The 22004-nt window shown below is 40.3% G+C and overlaps 1 protein-coding gene across 1 annotated transcript in view; it reads left to right on the forward strand.

Annotated features, from left to right (window-relative positions):
• EPB41L4A (erythrocyte membrane protein band 4.1 like 4A) overlaps positions 1–20621 on the forward strand; it is a 91508-nt gene extending 70887 nt beyond the window's left edge. The window contains exons 20-25 of the mRNA XM_009284203.1: positions 5209–5328; positions 12028–12075; positions 12711–12779; positions 13669–13779; positions 14653–14734; positions 16518–20621. Of these exons, the coding sequence (XP_009282478.1) occupies positions 5209–5328; positions 12028–12075; positions 12711–12779; positions 13669–13779; positions 14653–14734; positions 16518–16646 (559 nt within the window). The 3' untranslated portion in view covers positions 16647–20621. The remainder of the gene's footprint in view (positions 1–5208; positions 5329–12027; positions 12076–12710; positions 12780–13668; positions 13780–14652; positions 14735–16517) is intronic.
• The last annotated feature ends 1383 nt before the right edge of the window (positions 20622–22004 follow it).

The raw sequence follows: 22004 nt of genomic DNA on the forward strand, positions 1-22004 counted from the left end.
ACCAGCAGTGGCAGTGAATCAGAAAATTCCAACAGAGAGCATCGGAAAAAGAGAAACAGGTGACCTTTATATATTTTAGACATAGAGACACAAGAAACAAACAAACGGAGATGGACTTTCTGAGATAATCCTAGTAAGAAGGAATCTAACATGTTTTATATGTGTACAGTCCTCCTGAGGCAGCTTAAGGTCCTTTTTTGAATAAGAGGAGAGATAATTGCCAAAATACATATATGTCATAGGTGTGTGCAATGAATGCATAGCCTCCTGTTGCTTGAGAACTCATTAATGAACTGCAAGATCAAATATGGGGCATATTTACAAAAGACTTGCAATATTAATGCAAATAAAGTGGATAATGGTGATGACAAGATATTCACAGCATATACTTCAATACCTCAAAAATTTCAAGTGCAGAATTTTAGCAGAAAATAAGCTTTTGAGGAGAATAGTTAAAACATTTTAATGGACCTGAAACTTGGTGTTGTTTTTAAATGCATGCATTTAATTGTATAAATATTTTTATTATCCAAAATGTAAGGTGTGGGCTTAAACCCAAAATGTATACAGCGTCAGCTTTTAATAGGACAACAGTAGTTAATATCAAGTGATGTTAGCAAGTTTTGGTTTTTATATTCTATTTTTCTTGTTGCTGATATGAAAAAGTTAACATAATAACTGATTTATTGTAGCAAAAAAATTCCTTTAAAACTGCAACTTTTACGTTGCACTTGAGATAACAGCATTTGAGAGTTATTTATGAAAATGTATTTTTAAAAAGCACATGGAATTGCTTCATATTGCATAAACAGAGCATAAGAGAACTGTCACTGGACAAAAGAGGAATTGTTTACGACAAATTTTCTAAGAAGCAGTCTGCAAAAGTTGCCATAGTTTCCTGTTGTCTCACATGCAGTACTATGAGTGATAAATGATTTTCAGATATTTGGAAGCTCTTAGAAATAATTAGATGCTAGATGGTGCTGCAGAAGTATGTAGTATAATAATATTTTAAGCATGACTTGCAGTAGTTAAAGAGATGCTGAAAAATCATTGTGACATTCAAGTGGGCTGGTATAAGCATAGCTGAGCCATGAGATTTCTTTGGAGTTTATTTAAATCAGAGCACAGTCTTGTGAGATACTTGGCTAACAATAACCTAGTGTGCATGGAAGATTTGTTTTCCAGGTGAGCTCTGAAGTTTGAATGAAATGCTGAGTATAGTTTCAGTGATCAGTAGGTAAATGGTATTTTGTATCCCTTTCTCTTAGAACACTCTTGCCAGTTTTTTTCTCTTGTGAAACTTCTTGTTCAGGGCGCTCCACAAGCAAGTGAAGGAAATTAGAGACTGACCACAAGAATGTTTTTAAGAGCTTCTTGCAATATAAAGATTGAATTGTAAGAAGGATTAAGTACTGCTTATCATTTTCTGAAGAATAAAAGGGCCTTTACCAACCCTTCCTCACCTCATGGAAAAGTGCTTAAAATTAAAATGAAGAAAAATCAATTTGTGTGGATGGTTTTTATGTTTTTCACATTTTCAGAAATGTAAGATACATCAAAAATGTTAATATTGCAGCATCTCCTAGGTGGTCACTTGAAATCAGACCAGATCGAAAGTCATTATCAGTGTTAAAGTAAACAAGTACTAAATGAGCTGGAGGTCTGAGACTTGTTCGTTGTCGTCAGGTGCAGGAAAACCACTAGTCATAATGAATTTCTGCATTTTGTTAGCAGCCACAGCAGGAATATAATAAGCTGAAAGGGCACAGGCACTGAATAGCTTTCCTGTTAGCACAGGTGAGCCAGCTCTGACAGGGTTAAATGGGACAATATAATGAGGCTTGCAACTGCTGTTACTCAAGTTTTACCTGTTGCATAGGTTAATACTAATTTGTCTCCCAGCACAATAATCAAGTCCCTGGCACAAGGAGACACAAAGTTGTATTGTTTTATTGGAATAAAATGACCGAATACTCACATTACCCAAAAGAATCTGATTCTGATCATAGAAGAGTAGGATTTATTGTTCACATGAGAATAGATCACTGTGAACTATTTGTCAGATGAAAACAAATTATCAGAGAAAAACAGAAATGCAGATGAGAACTTCTGAAGGTAAAACACTGGAAGAAGGTTAGGGAGAAACTCTTTCCTTGATCTAAATCAGTCTTTGAGGTTTCACTCCATCATATGAATGTTTTATCCTAAGCAGACGTTCATAGGAAATTAAAGAAGAACCTATGATGAGCATGTTTCAATCATAGAAGAAACCTGTTTGCTTTTTTTAATGCTGTGGTCAAAATTTATTGTGTGGATAAAAATATATTAAACTAGTAGACAACGTGTACTGGAGCATAGTTTTCTACTTGACTCTACTTAGAAGATCCATCTGATTAGAATCATAGAATGACTGAATGGTTGAGGCTGGCAGGGTCCTCTGGAGGTCATCTGGTCCAACCCACCTGCTCAAGCAGGGCCACCTAGAGCCAGTTGCCCAGAACCATTCCCAGATGGCTCTTCAGTATCTCCAAGGATGGAGACTCTACCACCACTCTGGGCAACCTGTGCCAGCGCTTGGTCATCCTCACAGTGAAAAAGTGTTTCCTGATGTTCAGAGGGAACATCCTGTGTTTCAGGCCCATTGCCTCTGGTCCTGTCACTGGGCACCACTGAAAAGAGCCTGGCTCCGTCCTCTTTGCACCCTCCCTGCAGGTATTTATATACATTGATGAGATCCTCCTGAGCCTTCTCTTCCCCAGGCTGAAGAGTCCCAGATCTCTCAGCCTTTCCTCCTAGGAGAGATGCTCCAGTCCCTTCATCATCTCGGTGGCCCTTTGCTGGACTCTCTCCAGTATGTCCATGTCTCTCTTGTACTGGGGAGCCCAGCACTAGACCCAGCACTCCAGGTGTGGCCTCACCAGTGCTGACAAGAGGGGAAGGATCACCTCCCTCAACCTGATAGCAACACTTCACCTGTCTTCAACTTGGCATCCACTGGGATGCCCGGGTCCTTTTCTGCAAAGCTGCTTTCCAGCTGGGCAGCCCCCAGCCTGTACTGGTGCCTGGGGTTGTTCCTTCCCAGGCGCTGGACTTTGCACTTCTTGTTGAACTGCATGAGGTTCTTGTCAGCCCATTTCTCCTGCCTGTCGTGGTTTGAATGAATTAAAAATTCATTCATTTTGAATGAAGTATCAAGAATCAAGTCTTCAGAGTTGCTTAAGAGAATTTATCATTGCATAAACGTAGCTTGCTATCATATCACCTGAAATGGGGAAAGAACATCTCTAAGTCAACAGATGAGTGATGATTTGCTAAGGACTGTGCTTGCCATGCAGCAGTAGATGCTAATCTACTAGATTTGTAGAATGGACTGGAGCAGAAATGATGTGTTTACTCCCTTCACGAGAGGTCATTCATGGTTGGAGTGGGAGTGTGGCTTCAAATACAGAGGTGCAGGATCTCATGTGCTCTGTGCTGGAGTATGGACCTCGTGCTCTGCTTCATTGTGTGGGTTTCCTGAGAAGAATGAGAAGCTCTCAGTTATTTTATGGCAAGCATCCGAATGCCTCCTTCAGAGCACAGCTGTCTACTTGACCTGTTAGGAGTTGTTTGGGAGAGATGGGGCGAGGTACTGGCAAGTGGGCAGACCCACCACCCACGGCAGCAGCGCTCGTCTGGCAGCTCCGTGTCTTCTTTTTGTGCAATTGACTGCCGTATGTGCAAGGCAGTTGATAGTGTTTATACCATGTGGGATGATTGCTGTCTCCACAAAGTGGAGACAATTCATTACTTGTTGCTCTGTGAGTTCTTCTACAAAATCCTTAGATAGAAGTTTATGTTAATCCCTGTCACCAGATTACAGGTTTAAAAAGACTTGCTTAGAAATCAAAACCTGATGTTGTGGTCTTCTCCGGATGCTTGGTGCCATTTGGTAGAGTTGTAGCCATTTACATTAGTTGGGGATCCAGCTCAAAATACATTACACATGTGAGAGAAGATCTGATTAAAGGAGAAGCATCAGCCTGCGTAGCTAGTTTAGCCTGATACAATTAAAAACTCAAGAAGAAAGGTACATCTGTAGTGAAGAGCAACAACAGCATGCTTTGCATTTCCTATCAGTCACGTCTCCAGTGTAATCCCTTTATCTCTGTTGGCTTGTTTGTTTGTTTTACCTGTCAGTCTTCCCATTTTTTGTTAAGCTCCTCTGGTTTCTTCAGTATGCCAGTTGTACCATTCTATCAGAGAATCCACTCTTGGAGTGATATTTTCCAGGGTTCTGTCTAAATCTGTGCTGAATTTTAAATTCACTGTTGTGACCAAGCATATCCGTTTGTTCCACCTTAGCATATCATCACACCACTCATATCTGCAACCCCAAAACTGTGAAGCGTCTGTAGAACTTCGAATGGCCAAACACTGGCAGGTTGCCCTGGCTACCCTGGGTGGTTGCGTCATCACAGACTTACTTCAGCCTACTAACAAACATGGTGAATTTATAGGATTTTGACATTTGGTTTAATCTGTACTACATTCCAATAACAGATTCATGGATTTAAAAAAAGCCAACCAAAAATGCAGAAATAAAAAATACATGTTGTTTAGAAGCACATAAGCAGAGACAGGGGTAGAAACCACAGGGTGTGGCGCAGAAGGGGTGACAATGGCGGGATTATATGTGTCTGGGGCAGCCGGGGAGATCTGCATGCATCCTGGGCTTTGTTGCAGGTCAGAGTGAAGGGATCATTTCCTCTGAGCAGGAACTCACCAAGGGCATCCCTGGGGGATTTTCCCTGGATCCTAGGAAGGTGCGTGCTGCAACAAAGTATTTGGAAAAGTTGTAGAGTGTTGTATCATGATGTTGGGCTTACACTTGCTGTAGACGAGGTAGACTTGAACACTTAAGCAGAGAAAAAATTGTAGATGTTTGGCTTGGGCTGGGAAGACAAATTGAATTCAATTTGTAGTCCTGTTTTTAAAGGGTCATCTCATTTTTCTGTTTCTAAATAGCAAATCTGTGAGTTTTCTTTGATACAGATTTTTACATTTTAATATAGTTTGGGAACATTACTTAAAATTTAGCAAGATAAAAAATTTAAGTATTGCATTGCAGGAGCTGGATTTTTGTGGGGAAGAAAATACCCCATTGCTTCTCAGAGCATCCTGTGTCAGAGACCTCAGACTAAACTCCTAGTACTTCTTTTGCAGATTACGGCAAGAGAATGACATGGTTGACTCGGCTCCTCAGTGGGAAGCTGTACTACGGCGACAAAAGGAGAAAAACCAGGCGGATCCAAACTACCGGCGATCCAGGCACAGATCTCGATCGTATGTAACCCTTACCCTCTTTGACGGGAAAACTAAGGCTGCTGTAGCATGTTAAAAAGCAGGAGGCATGGTGATGGCTGTCAGCTGCTGAGGAACAGAGACTTTCACGTGGCATGTTCTCACATTAGCAGATTTGTCTTTGTGGTCAAACTCCCTTCGTATAGTGATTTGAATTTCAGGGTACAAATGGCACAGGAAGGGCTTTGTAATAGGGCTTGTCAGGAGCTCTCTCCATCACCTTGGATGGAGTCCTGGATGGTTTTGTGGCTCATTGAATATTAGCTCTGTAATGAGGACAGTGATTCATCTCTTCTGGGCAGCATGTCTGTGAAAACATTCAGATTTTGTGTGATAGGGGCAGGCATTTTTGTGAAATGCGTGCACACTTGTTAATCGTATAATGTCTGCGGTGTTGTTCCAGATGAGACCAGCTATTGATGTCTCCATGTCAAATTACCACTGGCAAGCAGCAGTCAGTGATTTATTGCATCCCGATGTCAGGATTTCCATGATGGAGCCGTGCTGCCAGGCAGTGCCATTCCTGCTGACAGCCGGTTTTGACATGGTGAAGTTGTGAGCTTCTAAAATTAATTTTCTCAAACTAATGAAAATGCTGATTTCTTTTAATTTATATTTTTCTTTTAATGGCATGTTTTTGGGGTATAGACACACTGTTTTGTATTGTGTTTTGTGTCCAGCCTAATCTGCCATCCAAGCAACCGTCCAAAGCAGCGCCAGCATCAGTGTGCCTGGCAGGCAGGGCAGGGCAGGGCAGGGCAGGGCAAGGCAGGGCAGGGCCGGGGGTGTTGAAGAGTGCCAGCAGAGCAGCTGTGAGGCACTGGGAGAGAAGGCAGGAGAGAGCAGTCTTTGAAGCTGTATCCCCACCCTCACTGCCTGGCTAAAATGGATGAGTTGTTCGGCCCTGGTGCTGATGGTGTAATGTGTGGCCTCTGTAACACGCTTACATAGATACTTCCCATTAATGTCTTTTCTTAAATTTACCTTTCATGTTAAGACTTGCCAAGAGAAATTGTATAGTGCCTTAAATGATTATTCCATTCATACCGATTGAAACTGTAATCTGCACTGACGTTTCCAGTATTAAAATCCACTTAAGTTCTGTTTTCGGTTGCCCGTGTTGCTAGAACTCATTTCTGTCTCCAGTTTCCGGGGGTGTTGAAGAGTGCCAGCAGAGCAGCTGTGAGGCACTGGGAGAGAAGGCAGGAGAGAGCAGTCTTTGAAGCTGTATCCCCACCCTCACTGCCTGGCTAAAATGGATGAGTTGTTCGGCCCTGGTGCTGATGGTGTAATGTGTGGCCTCTGTAACACGCTTACATAGATACTTCCCATTAATGTCTTTTCTTAAATTTACCTTTCATGTTAAGACTTGCCAAGAGAAATTGTATAGTGCCTTAAATGATTATTCCATTCATACCGATTGAAACTGTAATCTGCACTGACGTTTCCAGTATTAAAATCCACTTAAGTTCTGTTTTCGGTTGCCCGTGTTGCTAGAACTCATTTCTGTCTCCAGTTTCATAGTGTACAGTTTTCATTCTTTTATGAGAAATAGAATTTGCCATGAAAATTCCAAATGTTGGAATTTCTACTTTAACTGGCTTTGTACAGACTTGTCCACTTTCAGCTGCACAAAAGTCAAATGTTATTAAGTGTAATTACACAATGATATATGACTAAAAATCAGGAATATTAAAGCTCACTTGTATGGAATCCACAAAATATAGCTGATTAAGTTTGATTTACATTTTTTTACTATATACAGAAAGTGCTGTAAACTAGGAAATGTACTCAGTTAATAATGGTTAGATTAAATTTATAGCCAACTTTTCTCTTTTCCCATAGGCCCAGTAAATTTCATTGCTTGGACAGCTCGGGCTCCCTCTTGTGGCTGATTTAACTTACGAAATGGCTTTTATTTTCCAGCACAGTGACATTCTGAGTTGTATTTTATTTAAATTACTATTAGCAAAAAACATAAACTTGTAGCATCTTACTTAATAAGGAATGGTCCCAGAGGAAGCAAAGAAATGAGTAAATCCTGAAGGTTTTGGATGGCTTCTCATTTCTTTTCCCTATTGTGTTAGTGATGAAAATATTCCTCTTTTTTGTCTCACTCTTCAGTTTGAAAAAGCAAAAGCAAAGCAATGAAATAAGCCCAAACCTCCCAAGTATGGCAGAGATCCTTAATATATGCAGGCAGGAACTAAAAAAAGTAAAATGGGGATTCCTTTCAAAGTGCTTTAAAAAAAGTTTAGTAAAAGGCATTTAACTGTTAACCTGCAGTAGGTAATAAGAGCATTTATTTAATTTAGTTTGGCTCAGTTGTTTGCTTACATGACTGGATGTGGGTCAGAGGCAGAGGAAACGTGATTCCCTAGGGTGTAGGGTATGGTTGTTTTTGTTTTTTAAATCTGGTCATATGGTAATTTCAATTTGCACATTTAACAATTGATACAAAACCTTCATTTTAGTAGTACAGATAAGTCTTTTACATTAAGTTCCTTATTGCAGTCAGCTTAACTAGAGGTTCACTTTGGAAGCGTGAAGTAATGGCTGAAATATTTGTTACTGTGCTTGGCACAGTGCATTTCATTTGTTTGATAATGAGTAATATTAATCATTGGTGGTGGTGGGGTGGTGTCTCCTTGGTCTCAGGAATAAAAATATTTGACAAGAATTTGACCTTTCTTTCTCCTAAAGGAATCAGCAAATAGAGAGAGCTCCCAATTCTAGTTCTGCAGGGTTTATTTTCAAGAGTTCATGTAAAACATCTGTGTAGCCAAAGGGCTTTTTTTAATTAAGAAGAATGGCCATTAAAATTCCATGGCTATTTAAATTTACCATTTGTGACTCAAACTGAAATATTAATAAGGGTGCAGATGCAGACACAAAAAATAATGTAGACCTTATTAATGTGTAGAGTGGTTCGAGCTTGTGAAAACAAACTAAAAATAAACAAAAAACCCCTGGAGAATGATCACTTACGGGGAATTCCCATTAGGTTTCTTGTGCGTTAGACAATCTGATTAGCGTACAAATTGTCCAGAAGCTATTGATTCAGATGCTGCAATAGGACAATCTGAGTATACATTATATGTCAAAACTGTGAGTTCTAAAACAATTCACAGTAAAAAGATGAAAACAAAGTGAAAGAGGGATTGTGATCTGGCTTTAAAGATTTAATTGAAGGATTGCTTTGTTGTGGGCTGTTAAGAGCTATACAAACATGAGTTTCCTATGCAGTATATGCAATACCTACATTTCACCTTAACAAGACCTTTCTTTTTGTAAGCTTTTCTTCATTTTGCCTTCAAAGGAAGCAGGAACAGGCCTTTGGAAGGAAAATATTTTTATTAAGTTACTTTATCTGTATCTTATTTCTGGATATTCGTTTGTGGGGAGTTAACTTGAATAAATGCTGTGAGGTTATCCCAGTATGGTAACACTTCTTAAACAGATGGAAAATAAATAATGTCAAGATGGGAATTCATAAAAGCAGTTTGCTTTGAGGAATCATTGTGTTCAGCCCTTTTCTTTTTTTTTTTTTTTCCTTCCCCATGGGATGCCATATTGCTAAACTGGTATTTTACAGCAGTGGCTTCCTTATTAAATGTAGTTGCAGGGGTGGAAGGAGGGAGAATGGCAGAGATCATGGAATTAAATGCCCAGAGTTGGCTGCAGAAAGCAGGAGACACAGTTCCTAGAAAATGGAGAAACAAAGATGACTTCTTATTTAACCACTCTTTCCACACTGCCCCACAAATTAGTATTTCTTACTGTAGGTGAGGCTTCACATGATGTTTGGTGACACGTGAGACTTAAGGCCACATCCTGAACTGTTGTATTTCCATGAATCAGTAGAAGCCATGAGCTGATCAGATGGGCAGTGGTGTGCACAATACTCTGTTTTGTGGGGATCCTGGGTTTGGGAGTGACCTTGAGGCTTTGCTTCCTCAGACAAACTAGGGCTTGTAAGCATTACAAAGCCTCCCTGGAGAAGCTGGCGTTTTTCAGGGAGCTTTCGCATTCCCTGCTGCCTGATTATTCAGCCTCGGAAGAGGATGCCTATCTTCCCAGCCCCAGGGTGAATGTAGGGTTTGCAGCTGCTATTTTGTGAGCAGGAGGTTGCATGGAAGGAGGAATCAATTCAAAACTGAGGGGTGAAAAAGGCTGTTAAATGCCACTGCATACCAAGCTACTGCATCAGGGAGTTAAAAACCGCATGGACAGATGTAAGAAGGAGAGAAGGAAAAGTAAATGCAAGAAGGGAGAAGGAGAGATAGGAGAAGTGAAAATCAGAGAAAATTAAATGTGTTATAATAAACACAAACACATAAAGCCACAAAAAGCTCTGAACCCTGAGAAAAATTGGACTGCAAGCTGCTCGTGGCCATAGCTGTTGCCGTCATGAGGACCTGAGCAGTCAGAACAGGCAGTGGAGTGGTCTGTCAAGGATGGCAATCATCTGGGGTGGCTGCGTCATCTGCCTGGAAAGCCATTGCCACCTTGGAGCCTGAGAAGATTATGGATTAGTTCATATAGTCCCACTATTGAATCACAAATGTAAGGTTGTTTCTCACCCTTCTGTCTCTCTCTGGTATTTATAAAGCAGTAAACTAATATCTCCCAGAACTTCTGCACCTCTGTAAAATCTAAAAAAAAAAATAAATGAACTGCCTTTACACCAACTGTAAAACATTTACTGCAATAGAGATGTCTCTGAACATTATTCCTAGGCTGAAGTCTGGAAACGAGCCAAACACAGTAACAGTGGAATAAGAAAACAGTAAAACTGTTAGTGCTAGAGAGCAGTTTAGAATTATTTCTAATACAGCTCTGTCACTGGGCAAGGGAGAGCTGATTTAACAGATGCTAACCGTATCCTGGGCTGCATCAAAAGCAGCGTGGCCAGCAGGTCAAGGGAGGTGATTCTGCCCCTCTACTCCGCTCTGATGAGACCCCACCTGGAGTCCTGCGTCCAGCTCCGGAGCCCTCAGCATAAGAAAGACACGGACCTGTTGGAGCGGGTCCAGAAGAGGGCCACGAAAATGATCAGAGGGATGGAACACCTCTCCTATGAAGAAAGGGGTTGTTCAGCCTGGAGAGGAGAAGACTTTGGAAAGACCTAATTGCAGCCTATCAGTACTTAAAGGGGGCTGATAAGAAAGATGGTGGCAGACTTTTTAGCAGGGCCTGTTGCGACAGGACAAGGGGGAATGGCTTTAAACTAAAGGGGGTTAGATTGAGACTAGAGATAAGGAAGAAATTTTTTACGCTGAGGGTGGTGAAACACTGGCAGAGGTTGCCCAGGGAGGTGGTGGATGCCCCATCCCTGGAAACGTTCAAGGTCAGGTTGGACGGGGCTCTGAGCAAGCTGATCTAGTTGAAGATGTCCCTGCCCACGGCAGGGGGGTTGGACTAGATGACCTTTAGAGGTCCCTTCCAACCCAAACTATTCCGTGATTCTATAAAATGCAGAACTCTGCTGTCCTCCTTGATCTTCATTTAGATTTGGATTATATCACTCCTAAAGCATCTTTGAATATGATAGGCCTTTTTGTTTCAGGAAAAAAAGGCAAGCTGTATGATCTGATGATGTAAGACTTAATCTTTGAGAAACTGTGACTTCAGTGGGAGCATTTATGCATGCTGAATCTGTCTAAAAGTTGCATCGCTCACATCTCAGATGGTGTGGAACAGTCTAGCTGGTGACACAGAGTTTATATAACCCCAGTGAAAAGAATTATCTCTCCATGCAAAGGTAGTCCCTGCCACTGTGTAAAATGCTTATTTAATCTATTACCCTGCACGGGTTTTGGTGAATTCTAGGTGCAACTTCAGCAACAGTGGTGGTTTTGCACTAACCCTGCAATAAAATAGGATAACAAAAATAAAAATAAAGGGGATCCAGTTTGGAGATGGTATCTTTTGTAACTCAGTGGAAAATGTGAGGCATGCCATTCGGGCTTGCTTTACTACATCTTTATGTCTGCAACAGGAAAATTACAATTTTGGCTAAGTACTTTCTCTGTGAATGAAATAATTGCTAAAATATTTGTGTGAGTGAGTATGCATGGTTGCTGCTGTTGTTTTTTTTTGTCCTGGACATCACAAAGGTAAATGAAGTGAGCAGAAACCCTTCTTGGAAATGACCAGAAAGTGAGAGGCTGTGCTGTGATCACAGCTGAGCAACCGGTCCTCTTTACTGGTGCTCAGTGGGAATGGCCAGGGATTACTGGTGTGTCAGCCTGGTGTGGCCTGTCCCTCCTCCTGCCCACAGAGGGCTCTGTGGGCCACAGGACATTTCTGTGGGCCTTTTACAAAAGTGTTATTCCAAAACACATTGTCCTCAGCTGGATAAGGCGTGGCAGTAGCTGGGCACTGATTTGGCTTGGGAAGTTCTGTTGTTTATATTTTATACATACTCTTGCTGAAGGCTAGTGGAACAGGAATTGTGATTGAGAGCCTGTCATTCAAGAAGTGACTTTTCAGTTGAAATAAAGCGATGAAGTTTAATGCATTTTCTGAGATAACAAACCTTAAAATTGAAGTCACGGGTGGATTACATTTACCATGATTTCTGTGCATGGTCTGTGCTGTTAAAAGTTATTTGAACAGCAACACGTCAGATGATGGTTTTCACAGTTCCGCCTTTGTTGTCTTTGTTGGTATTTATAGGAGAAGCCCAGATGTACAAGCTAAAGAAGAACTGTGGAAACATATTCAGTAAGTACGGTGCTTGTAGGGTCCGAGTGACTGCTTGGTTTGTCTCTAATGTACTCACATCCCCTGCACTGTGGCTATAAGGCATTAGGTTTTGATTTAGTTATATGCCACAGTAAATTATGCGGGTATTAATGACCTGCTATGTGTAGAAGATACTGCAGATCACTGAATGCACTGAATACAGATGACTGTTGTATGTAGATGAATTATTAAAGAAGAATAGAGCATTTTAGCGATTTATTCCTCTGGGGCTTCCAAAATGTCCTTGTTTGTAATACTGACACTTTTAGGATGAGGCCCCACATGCTATAGAACAACCAGTTAGGAAGATAGTTAGCTATTCCAAAGCATATTCGATGTTCAGTATACACAATGTTCATATGTATTGTGAAGCAACAAGACCAGATTTGCAGGGAGGTGAGAGGAAGGTGGAACAGGATGCGACACGCAGTTGAAGCAATCAAGGTGAAGTTAGAAACATTTCTTAATAGGTTTCCTATTTTGATGTCAAGATAGCTTCAGGGCTGACAACAGCTTGTTTCAGTAAATCTTTTCAGCCTAATATAATAAAAATAAGAATGGTTTTGCAGTTTGTAGCTACTGCTACATTTTTTACTTTGCCTAATCCTTTCTAGGAAGGAGCTTGTGGATCCATCTGGCCTGTCTGAGGAGCAATTGAAAGAAATTCCATACACTAAAATAGAGTAAGTTTATGTCAGGATTTTTCTTTGTGAATATAAAAGCCCACTTTTCTTATTTTACTGTGAACTCTGTCATACTGAAATAGGATTGGGTTTGCACATAATCTCTAAGCTTTTATCTACTGCAAATGCTTGCTAGGATGGGTTGGGTGAGGATAATTAATAATTTTAAAACCTAATATTTTCTCTTTCCAAAATACAAAAAAAATCATCTTCATCTCTCCCTCTCTCTCCCACACACTCATGAACCTGCCAGATGTCTGTATGTTCTGTATGTCTCCCTATGCCATCCATCAATCTGTTTTATGTTATACACTACAGAATCAGAGAGAACTGAATGCAAACAAGCAAATCCATTTATTTCCTAACCTTCTGCTTCCTTTTAAATTTTTATTCCGATCATCTAAAGCACTGTTTGACCTCTTCAGCCCCTTTCCTTGCTTGTCATGGGCAGCTGCCAGGGCACAGCTATTTCCTTAAGAACGGACATCTATTTCAATTGATAATTGCCCATTTGGGATGCTGTGTGTCAGTGCAAGCAGCTGCATGTGGCAGAAGTGGGATCCTGGTTTGCATTATAATGTGCTTCCACAATGCCACTAAACAGAAAAGGCTGATGTTAAAGCTCTCTATGTTAATGCATTCTTTATTAAATAATTTCATTCTCAAATATGGGCATGCCAGTTTGTGACCTTTGCACTTTTAAAGCATTGAATTCCAAGTACAGACTTGTAAGGAAAGCATCAGCCTTTTAAATTCAGCCAGTGCAAGAAGCCATCTGTTATACTTTAATAAGAAATGGGAGGATCTCTCAGTTTGCAGTTGAATTTATGTTTTTGTGCCGAAGATCTGGTTTACTAACCTGCCGTTGTGAATTCTGTGTCTCTCTTAGGACTCAAGGCGACCCGATCCGCATTAGGCATTCACATTCCCCTCGAAGCTACCGTCAGTATCGGCGGTCGCAGTGCTCTGACGGTGAAAGATCTGTCCTGTCTGAAGTGAAGTACGTGAATTGGTTATTAGCAGTGGACTGGTTTAGTGTGACCCAAAAGTTGTTCAGAGGTCATGGTTAGGTTAGAAGTGGCATAAATGTGGTTGTTTGCTGGCATAGGATTTAGGCAACCCTCTAAATAGTAGGTCTTCAGAGCTAAATGACTCAAACAAGTACAAAAACATTTCTGGTCTATTTTGGGTCACAGAGGCTTGCTTGATCTACTTGGAGGGGGGAAAAACTGAAAAAGCCAAAATAAACCTGTATTGCTCTTCAGTGGTGGGTCATGAAGTTGCCTCAGGGATGAGAACTCATGAGTTGCTTTCCAGATAGCTTCATCCTTAATGGAGTTAAGATGTCATCTGTATTAACTCTGTAATTTGTTTCATGGGAACTCTAGTACAACCCTCGTCAGCAATGGGTGGATCAGTCTTTCCTAGAAGACTGATTTGTAAAGGGTGTACTTATGAATGGAAAAGTGACAGCCCTGTTCTCAGTTTTATTATGCTCTTAAATATCAGAAGCATTCTTCTGATGATATCACTCACTTGGGAGGCTAGTTTTAGCTGGATGGCACCCTGAAGGAGGTGTGGCACACCCATGATTTCAGGTGAGACTCATCTTGCATTAAGTTTGGCTGGCTCTGTAGACCAGGAGGAAACAGGCCCCTTGAGAAGGGATGGGATGACCTATGCCCCAAAGGTGTCCACTGACTACTGAGGATCAGCATGATAGCTTTCGGATGTCTAAAGTCAGGTGATAAACCTTTTGGATTTTGCCTTTCAGATCTATGTAGCTTTCTGGGTCAGTTTCATTATTCTTCCTGTGTACAGTTATGGTTTACTTCATTACAGCAACATCCATTCTGTAATATTGTAATTCCAGTGCAAAAACTGATCTGGTGCCTCCACTGCCTGTTACACGATCTTCAGATGCTAGAGGTCCCAGCATCCAGTTGACTCAACAGGTTAGTAATTGTGCATCCTTTGCAATTTTCCTTTTTTGGAGGGAAGGGCGGTGACTAGTGCTTTATTTAAATTAGATCTTCATTTTTCAGTGAAAATTAAAGCTGGCTGCTATTTTTTCAGCAGCAGCGTGACTTGAAATTTTACATTTTGCAGTCTGACTACTTTGTTTATATTTCCTAATATATGTACTTCTGTAGCATATGCCCCTGCAAACATCTGCTTCTGCTGCTGGAGGACTCTTTCCCAGTTTGAGTTTGGTGCTTCCTTAAGATAATACCCTGCTCTCCACGGGAGAAGAATCAACTTTCACAATTTCTTAAAATATGCAAGTGTGCTTAGGATGCAGTCGTAATCATAACCTACTATCATTTATTCACCTCTTCTTAGATCTTTTTCTTAGAGTTTTGTTGCTTGGGCTTGAAGCATTGCTTTTTTTTCTTTTTTTCTTTTTTTTTCCCCCCAAATGCTGAATAGTTTTTTACGTTACTCAAATCTAAAAAGGATAGAACTTTTGTCTTTTTATGTAATCACTTGCTTTCATCATAAATTATGGCACCATATCTCTCAGCTTCGATAGTTTTTTAGTTACTCAAATCTAAAAAGGATAGAACTTGTCTTTTTAAATGTAATCACTTGTCATCATAAATTATGGCACCATATCTCTCATCATAATGCTGAATAGTTTTTTACGTTACTCAAATCTAAAAAGGATAGAACTTGTCTTTTTAAATGTAATCACTTGCTTTCATCATAAATTATGGCACCATATCTCTCAGCTTCGATAGTTTTATTAAGCTGAAAATGTGAGAAGCAAATGATATTCAAAAAGCACTTGCAGGGCTGTTGTACAAGCACACAAAAGGAAAACCAAAACATGGAAGGGAGGATTCCAGACACATTTCTACCTAACTTCCCACACCAGTCACCACGTCTGTTAATCTGGCATGTGGATATACCAAAACTGCATGCTGATACTGTATGTAGTGTGGAAACTGCACAGAATACAATCAGCAAAAGACGTCATATTTTATCTTATAAGCAGTTAGAATAACTTAAGCTTGAACAATTTTAAAACAATAAACAGATATTTTTCACTTTAAGGCTAGCTAACAGACTACCTGTTCTTTGATAGGAATGACGTTCAAGGATATTTGTATTCCTGCATATGATGGAAATTGAAAAAGATGAGCTGTCCTTCATGTTTCTGTAAGGACTTGCTCCAGCAGTGAAGGGGAAGTTGGTATACTTAAGGCTAAGCACATTTATGTACTTTGTAGAAATAGGTAACTTGTGTGATTGAGTCCTGTTCAAAATTCACATTGGCTTATTTCCATTCTTACCCAACATAGTGTGGCTTAAGTTCATGCCCTGGAAGGAATTAATGTAACAATGTTCAGTGTCCACAAATACTTCTCTTCTCCCTCTGCCGCAGACCCCCTCACAACAGTGCCCGTGAATTCCTTGTGAGCGCTTGCTTGCAGTGTTTTGCTAAATATCAAATAATTAGTTGTGGCCTTTCCTGAATAGGGAATATGAATCCAAATAGCACAAAGGGGCAGCAGCTGGCAGGGGAGGGAGGAGGCAAGAGGGGGAAAAAGTTCTGTTTGATCAAATAAATGTAGAGACTAATATTCCTTTCTCTGTGTGTGTGTGTGTGTGTATATATATATATATAAATTGCTATATCCTTAGCCTAAGGCTGTCATAGCAGCAGTTATCAAAATACAGTATTTAAATTCTGCTCTACCTTTTCAACAACACGTTTTAATTTGTTCCCTTCAGAGACAGAATGGATCTAAAGACAGCCTAATAGAAGAAACATCTCAGCTATCTGCTAACAACATTGATGGAAAATCCACCAGTAAGATCATAAAAACTGTACAGGTGTCACGCTTCAAGGTGGAGACTTGACTGCTGTAACTGAAGATGGTGAATGGATTTTAGTCTTTGGAAACTGAGAATTTGTGTGTGTGTGCAAGGGAAGGAACTGAAGTCGACATGGTAGCAATTTCTTCAGAACACTCAGAAGCACAGACTGCTTGCTGGGAAGGCCAAGCAATGCTTTTACCACCGACACCGTTCTAGTGGTGTGACTGATCGAGGAGAAGCTGCCTAATTAGACAACCAAAAAGAAAAGTCATAGTAAAACTGAATGATCAGCAGTTACATTTCCAAAAAATGAACAAAAAAAAATTGCTGCAAGAAAACAGGCTTTATGGTCTGGTCTGTAACTGAATAGCCTTTTTCCAAAAAATGACTGCTAACTGACATGATCAGGACCAGATGCTTCAAGAGAAGCAAAATAGTTGTATTTTTGGCCAATTGTGCAATACAGTGTGATATGGGGAGAATTATCTTCGCAATTTTATATGGGGATCAACTTGTGTCCTGAGACATAAGGACTGATAGCTCTTACAAGGTTTATTTTAACCTAGCACAACAACAGATGCTCGTGTTGTTAGTACAAATGTTGACTCAACCTGTTTTAGCTCAAAAATAATAGACTCAGTAACACCCTGTAGCAGAGAGTTCCAGAGGTGGTACAGACTTATTATTTTTTCTTGGCAGTTTTAAGTGTTCTCAAGTTTGAATGTCCTTTTATGTAAAGGGACTATTTAATTGAACGTTCCATACCGTAGAAATGCATCCATCTATCACCTTATAGTAAACCACACTGGAAAAAAACCTGGAGAATGTGTACTGACTTACCGTATCAAGACTGCTTAGCAAGACACTTAAGTACTGGTTAAATGAAACTTGTAGAGTAGGATTTAAGACAGGTAGCAAATAGCTTTTTTTTTTTTTTAAAACTAGATTAGCAAAGTCTGCCTTAATCTCTTTTCATATGAAATAATCAATGCTAGTACCTTGCTATACTTTTCTCTGAGCCATTTCTACTATGATAAAATGACAAAGGCAGTATTTCAGGTATGATAATTGCAATTTTTTTTCTATTGTCATGGTAGTAATAGTAAGTTTTAATGATGCTGCACATTGAGTGGGTTATCTTCTAGTATGTATCTGAAGTGATGCCTAGCTCTTCTCCTGTCCTGTCACTTTGTACAAATAGCTGAAGTCATTCCTCCGCCTCCCATTTGTCTACAGTCAGTACATGGATGAGCCTTCTGGCATTGCTAACTTATTAAGAAGCTTAGTAAAATCTTTGTGTTGTGAAAGTAACTCTTGCTAAGTGTAATCCCCAAACTAAATATTGAATTTGTCAAACAGCATTGGAAATGCCTGTAGTAGTTCGTGTGCCTTTTTACATCTGTTGTCCTTAAACTCAACCCCCACCGCCTTCAGCGACCGGCAGTGATCCTGTGTTTTCTACCCCTAGCAACACCATATCAGGGGACTGCAGCCCTGTCAGAAGAGCAATACTGTTTGAGAACTGGAGTGAGCATAAGGCATCTAACTTATGCTTTACAAGAGGCATGGGATTACTAATACACATTTTTAACTAACAAAACTGAGAACTGAAACCTTGTATGATGTGTTTTATTTTCCACTTCATTTTTTTGATTCTTTATTGCTTCATGGTCTGAGGTGGTCAGGTAGTAGCCAGGGTGGTAGCCATACAGTTTGTATATTCCTATCACAGTATGGATTGGTCTGCAGGTTGGGAGATGCTGCATCGTGACAGGGAAGGCAGATTCACTTCATAAGTATTTTTCTTTGATCACTTATTTTGGACAGTTCTGCTTCTTCAATCTCAGTGAACAAATCTAAGGGAAGGAAAGACCTTAGAACCCCTCTGTGATAAAAATTCTGTTTTCATGGAGGTTCTTCAGCATTTTCTGAATTTACTATGGATTTCATCCTAGGACATTGTTGGGCTTGGCTTAAAGTCTTTGCTCAAACTGTTTTGTAAAAGTCTGTTAAATGGTTTCATTGTCATATTGCTTCAATTTAAAGTGATCCTTTAGGATCTATTTATGACCTTGTGTAGTATTCTCACAATCACCAGTTAAAAAACCAAACAAACAAACAAAACACAACACAAAAAAACCCCATCACTGTTGCAAAGATTGTGGTGATACAGATTAATCTAGAGCGTCACAATATTTTGGGAGACTACTGAAATACGACAAACCACACAAGAACTGGTTACAGTGTCTGCAATGAAAACCACTCCTTATTTCTTCAAGGTGTTCCAAGCTGGAGCATTATGCACTGGCTTGTAGTTTGTTGCTTTCTAAATCATTACCATTATTCTGCATTCCTTACTCAGGCACAGGCAAGTAGAACATACCTACTACTTTAGGAGGATTTGTGTTGTTATTATTTGAGAATTATCTGTACATAGTGTCCGTATCTTGCCAATCGTCAAATATTGATCAAGAAGAAAACTACTTGTAAGGTTTATATCCAACCTCATGTTTTCCTGTATGTTGTCATCTGCCTGTGGGCTTTTGTGTATTATTGCTGGATATCATCAGCCAAGTGTGTGGTATTTTACTTATCCCACTACATCAGCAAGTAGGCTTCTATCTAGTCTAATATTGATAGGTTTCAATTCGCAAGTCACAGGAGAGTTGTTTTGTAATCAAGCCAACTTTTTTGCATTTAAATGAGAAATTTACAGAAAGAGTTGTGGATTTGAGTTAGTGGTCTTATCTGCAATGAGACTATGTAGGAAGCAGGCTTTAGCAAGCCTTTGTCCAAAACAAAGACTAAGCTTAACGCCTGTATTACATGTTAAGTGTCAGTGCCAGAACAAGGCAAAACTAGGACAAGGATGTCATTGTCAGCTAATAGTACAGAAAAAGAAACTTCTTCCATATATGTGAGCTTCCTTGCCCTTCAAGCTTCTTTTCCTCAATCATTTGAGGAAAGGCACCTTTTCTTGTGATCTTGTTATTTTTATGTGAGAGAAACCTACAAGTGATCGCTGAAAGCACCTACTGTGCCACAGCTATGCTCTGTAGCCCTAAACCATCCCTAAAACACCTGCAAGTGGCTGGCCTCTCACAACTCTGAGCTACACCTTGCCCTTTCCACTGTTGCTGCCCTTCCCCAGCTTTCTTGGGGCTTTCACTGCCTAGAAGCAAGTTATGTTTTCAGACCTGGGGTTTGGATGTCAGTCCAAAATGCTTGTACCTCCTGCTGAGTCAGGCAAAAGACAGATGTATAACCGTGTCAGGCAAAGTTCACCCTGGGGTTGGATGCCATTACAGACCTGTCCTCACATGGACAAAGGACTGATATTTGAGACATTCTCATCCCAATTCTGCTTCTAGTCTGCTGAATCTCTCCCAGGCCACCAGCTTTAACTTTGCCTCTGCATTTAGCTCTTCTGAGACTTCAGTAAGTCCTAAGAATAGGTAAGTTATGGAACTCTCACTTATTAATGAGCAACACCTACAACATAGATATACCTCTTTGCAAAACATTTATTTTATACAATAAAGAGGGCTTGCAAACCACACTGCAAAAGCATTTTTGTATACCCCATGTTAGTCCCCTTGCTTGTTAGCTAGTTTCTTTCATTTGGAGCTAGCCTTGACCTGCTGTTTTCTACACTGCACTTTTTACCAATATCCATAACCTTGCAACTTGTATTTAATCAAGCTCATTATATTGAAGATGTTAGTTGGGGGGAAAAAAAAAAGTCACTACCATTTAAGTTGCCAAATCAATCATCTTTATACAGGTGAATATTGAACTGAAGAGAGAGCACATTTTCTTTTGGGAAAGCCTGTTTAATTCAAAGCTCCCTAGAAAGATGTTTGAAAACAACATACATAAACATATCAATGTGATGCATATGTTCTATGTACATTAAGTATTCATGAAGCAACTGCTTTATTTTAAATTGAGTTTGATAGATGGCTGTGTCAATACTTGTGTCCAGGTTATTTAAAAGTCAAGTAAAACTTGAATTTTTAGGGCATTCCATGGTTGCCGGTGTGTCTTATTTACATTACACAAAGGAGCAAAGCCTTCAAAAACACAGATTCATTTGACAACACCATCTGGTAAAAACAGGTGTAGTACCAATTAAAATCCACTTGAGGATACAGCTTCTCCAGATTAAGTATTTTTCCTGGTAGCAAAAAGTTGTCAGTGTAAGTTTTATACTTCCAATATATATCCATACTACAGTTTCCTTTCTCACCTGAAAATCACCAGAAAACAACAGTAGACTACATAAGCTGTCAAACCAAACGTACAGATGCAGAGCCACTGTGGCAGATGCTCCCTCCTTAATGTGCCTCTTTTAATTTCTCTCCTGTATTTGTCTCCTTGGCAAGAGTTGCAGTGGGTTGACCTTGGCTGGACACCAGGTGCCCACCAAGCTGCTCGATCACTCCCCTCCTCAGCAGGACAGGGGGAGAGAAAATAAAATGGAAAAAACTCTCATGGTTAAACTCATAAAGGCAGTTTAATAAAGCAAAAGCAAAGGCCGCATGCGGAAGCAAAGGAAAACAAGAGATTTATTCTCTACTTCCCATCAGCAGGTGATACCCAGCCACTTCTCAGGAAGTAGGGCTTCAGTATGCCTACCAGGTGCTCCAGAAGACAAACATCTTAGTAATGAATGCCCCCCCCCCCCCCGGCCTTTCTCTCAGCTTTTATTTCTGAGCAGACATCGAATGTCCCTCTGGTCAGGTTGGGTCAGCTGGCCCAGCTATGTCCCCTCCCAAGATCTTGCCCACCCCCAGCCCACTGGGTCAGGGGGAAATGGTGGAGACACAGCCTTGATGCAGTAGCCAAAACACTGGTGTGTTATCAACACCTTTCTAGCTACCAATACAAAGCACAGCACTATGAGGGCTGCTATGGGGAAAATTAACTCCATCTCAGCCAGACCTAATACAAGAGTGAAGAAAACCACTGCCCCCCCAGCTGGTCACAATTTAAATGATACACCTTACTCACTGTAATGTTAAGATCTCAAAAATAGCTAGGACTATGCAGTTTTTTTCCTCAATGAGGATATCGGAATGTACTTGACATTTTTCATAAAATGCTGTTAAATTTACTACAAATGAGTCCCTTTGCTAGGCAAAAGAGGTAACAGATTTACATTCAAGAATGCCCCCACAGGTCACCTGCAGATACAGACTGTTTTCATTTAATAGAGCTAGCCCTAGTCAACTCAGATACAGTGTGCTAAAAGGTTAAAGAGGAGTTTGGAACAAGCCAGTTTTCTTTCTGTGCCCACCTCTCAAGAGTTCCGATTTGCAGCCTTTAACACTGAGAGCCCTCTTCCACAGAACACTGGAGGCAATAACAAAAAGGAGGGTTGCTGCAACAACAACCTAG

Source organism: Aptenodytes forsteri, unplaced genomic scaffold, assembly GCF_000699145.1.
Source record: "Aptenodytes forsteri isolate BGI_AS27 unplaced genomic scaffold, ASM69914v1 Scaffold69, whole genome shotgun sequence".
NCBI classification, from domain to species: Eukaryota; Metazoa; Chordata; class Aves; order Sphenisciformes; family Spheniscidae; genus Aptenodytes; species Aptenodytes forsteri.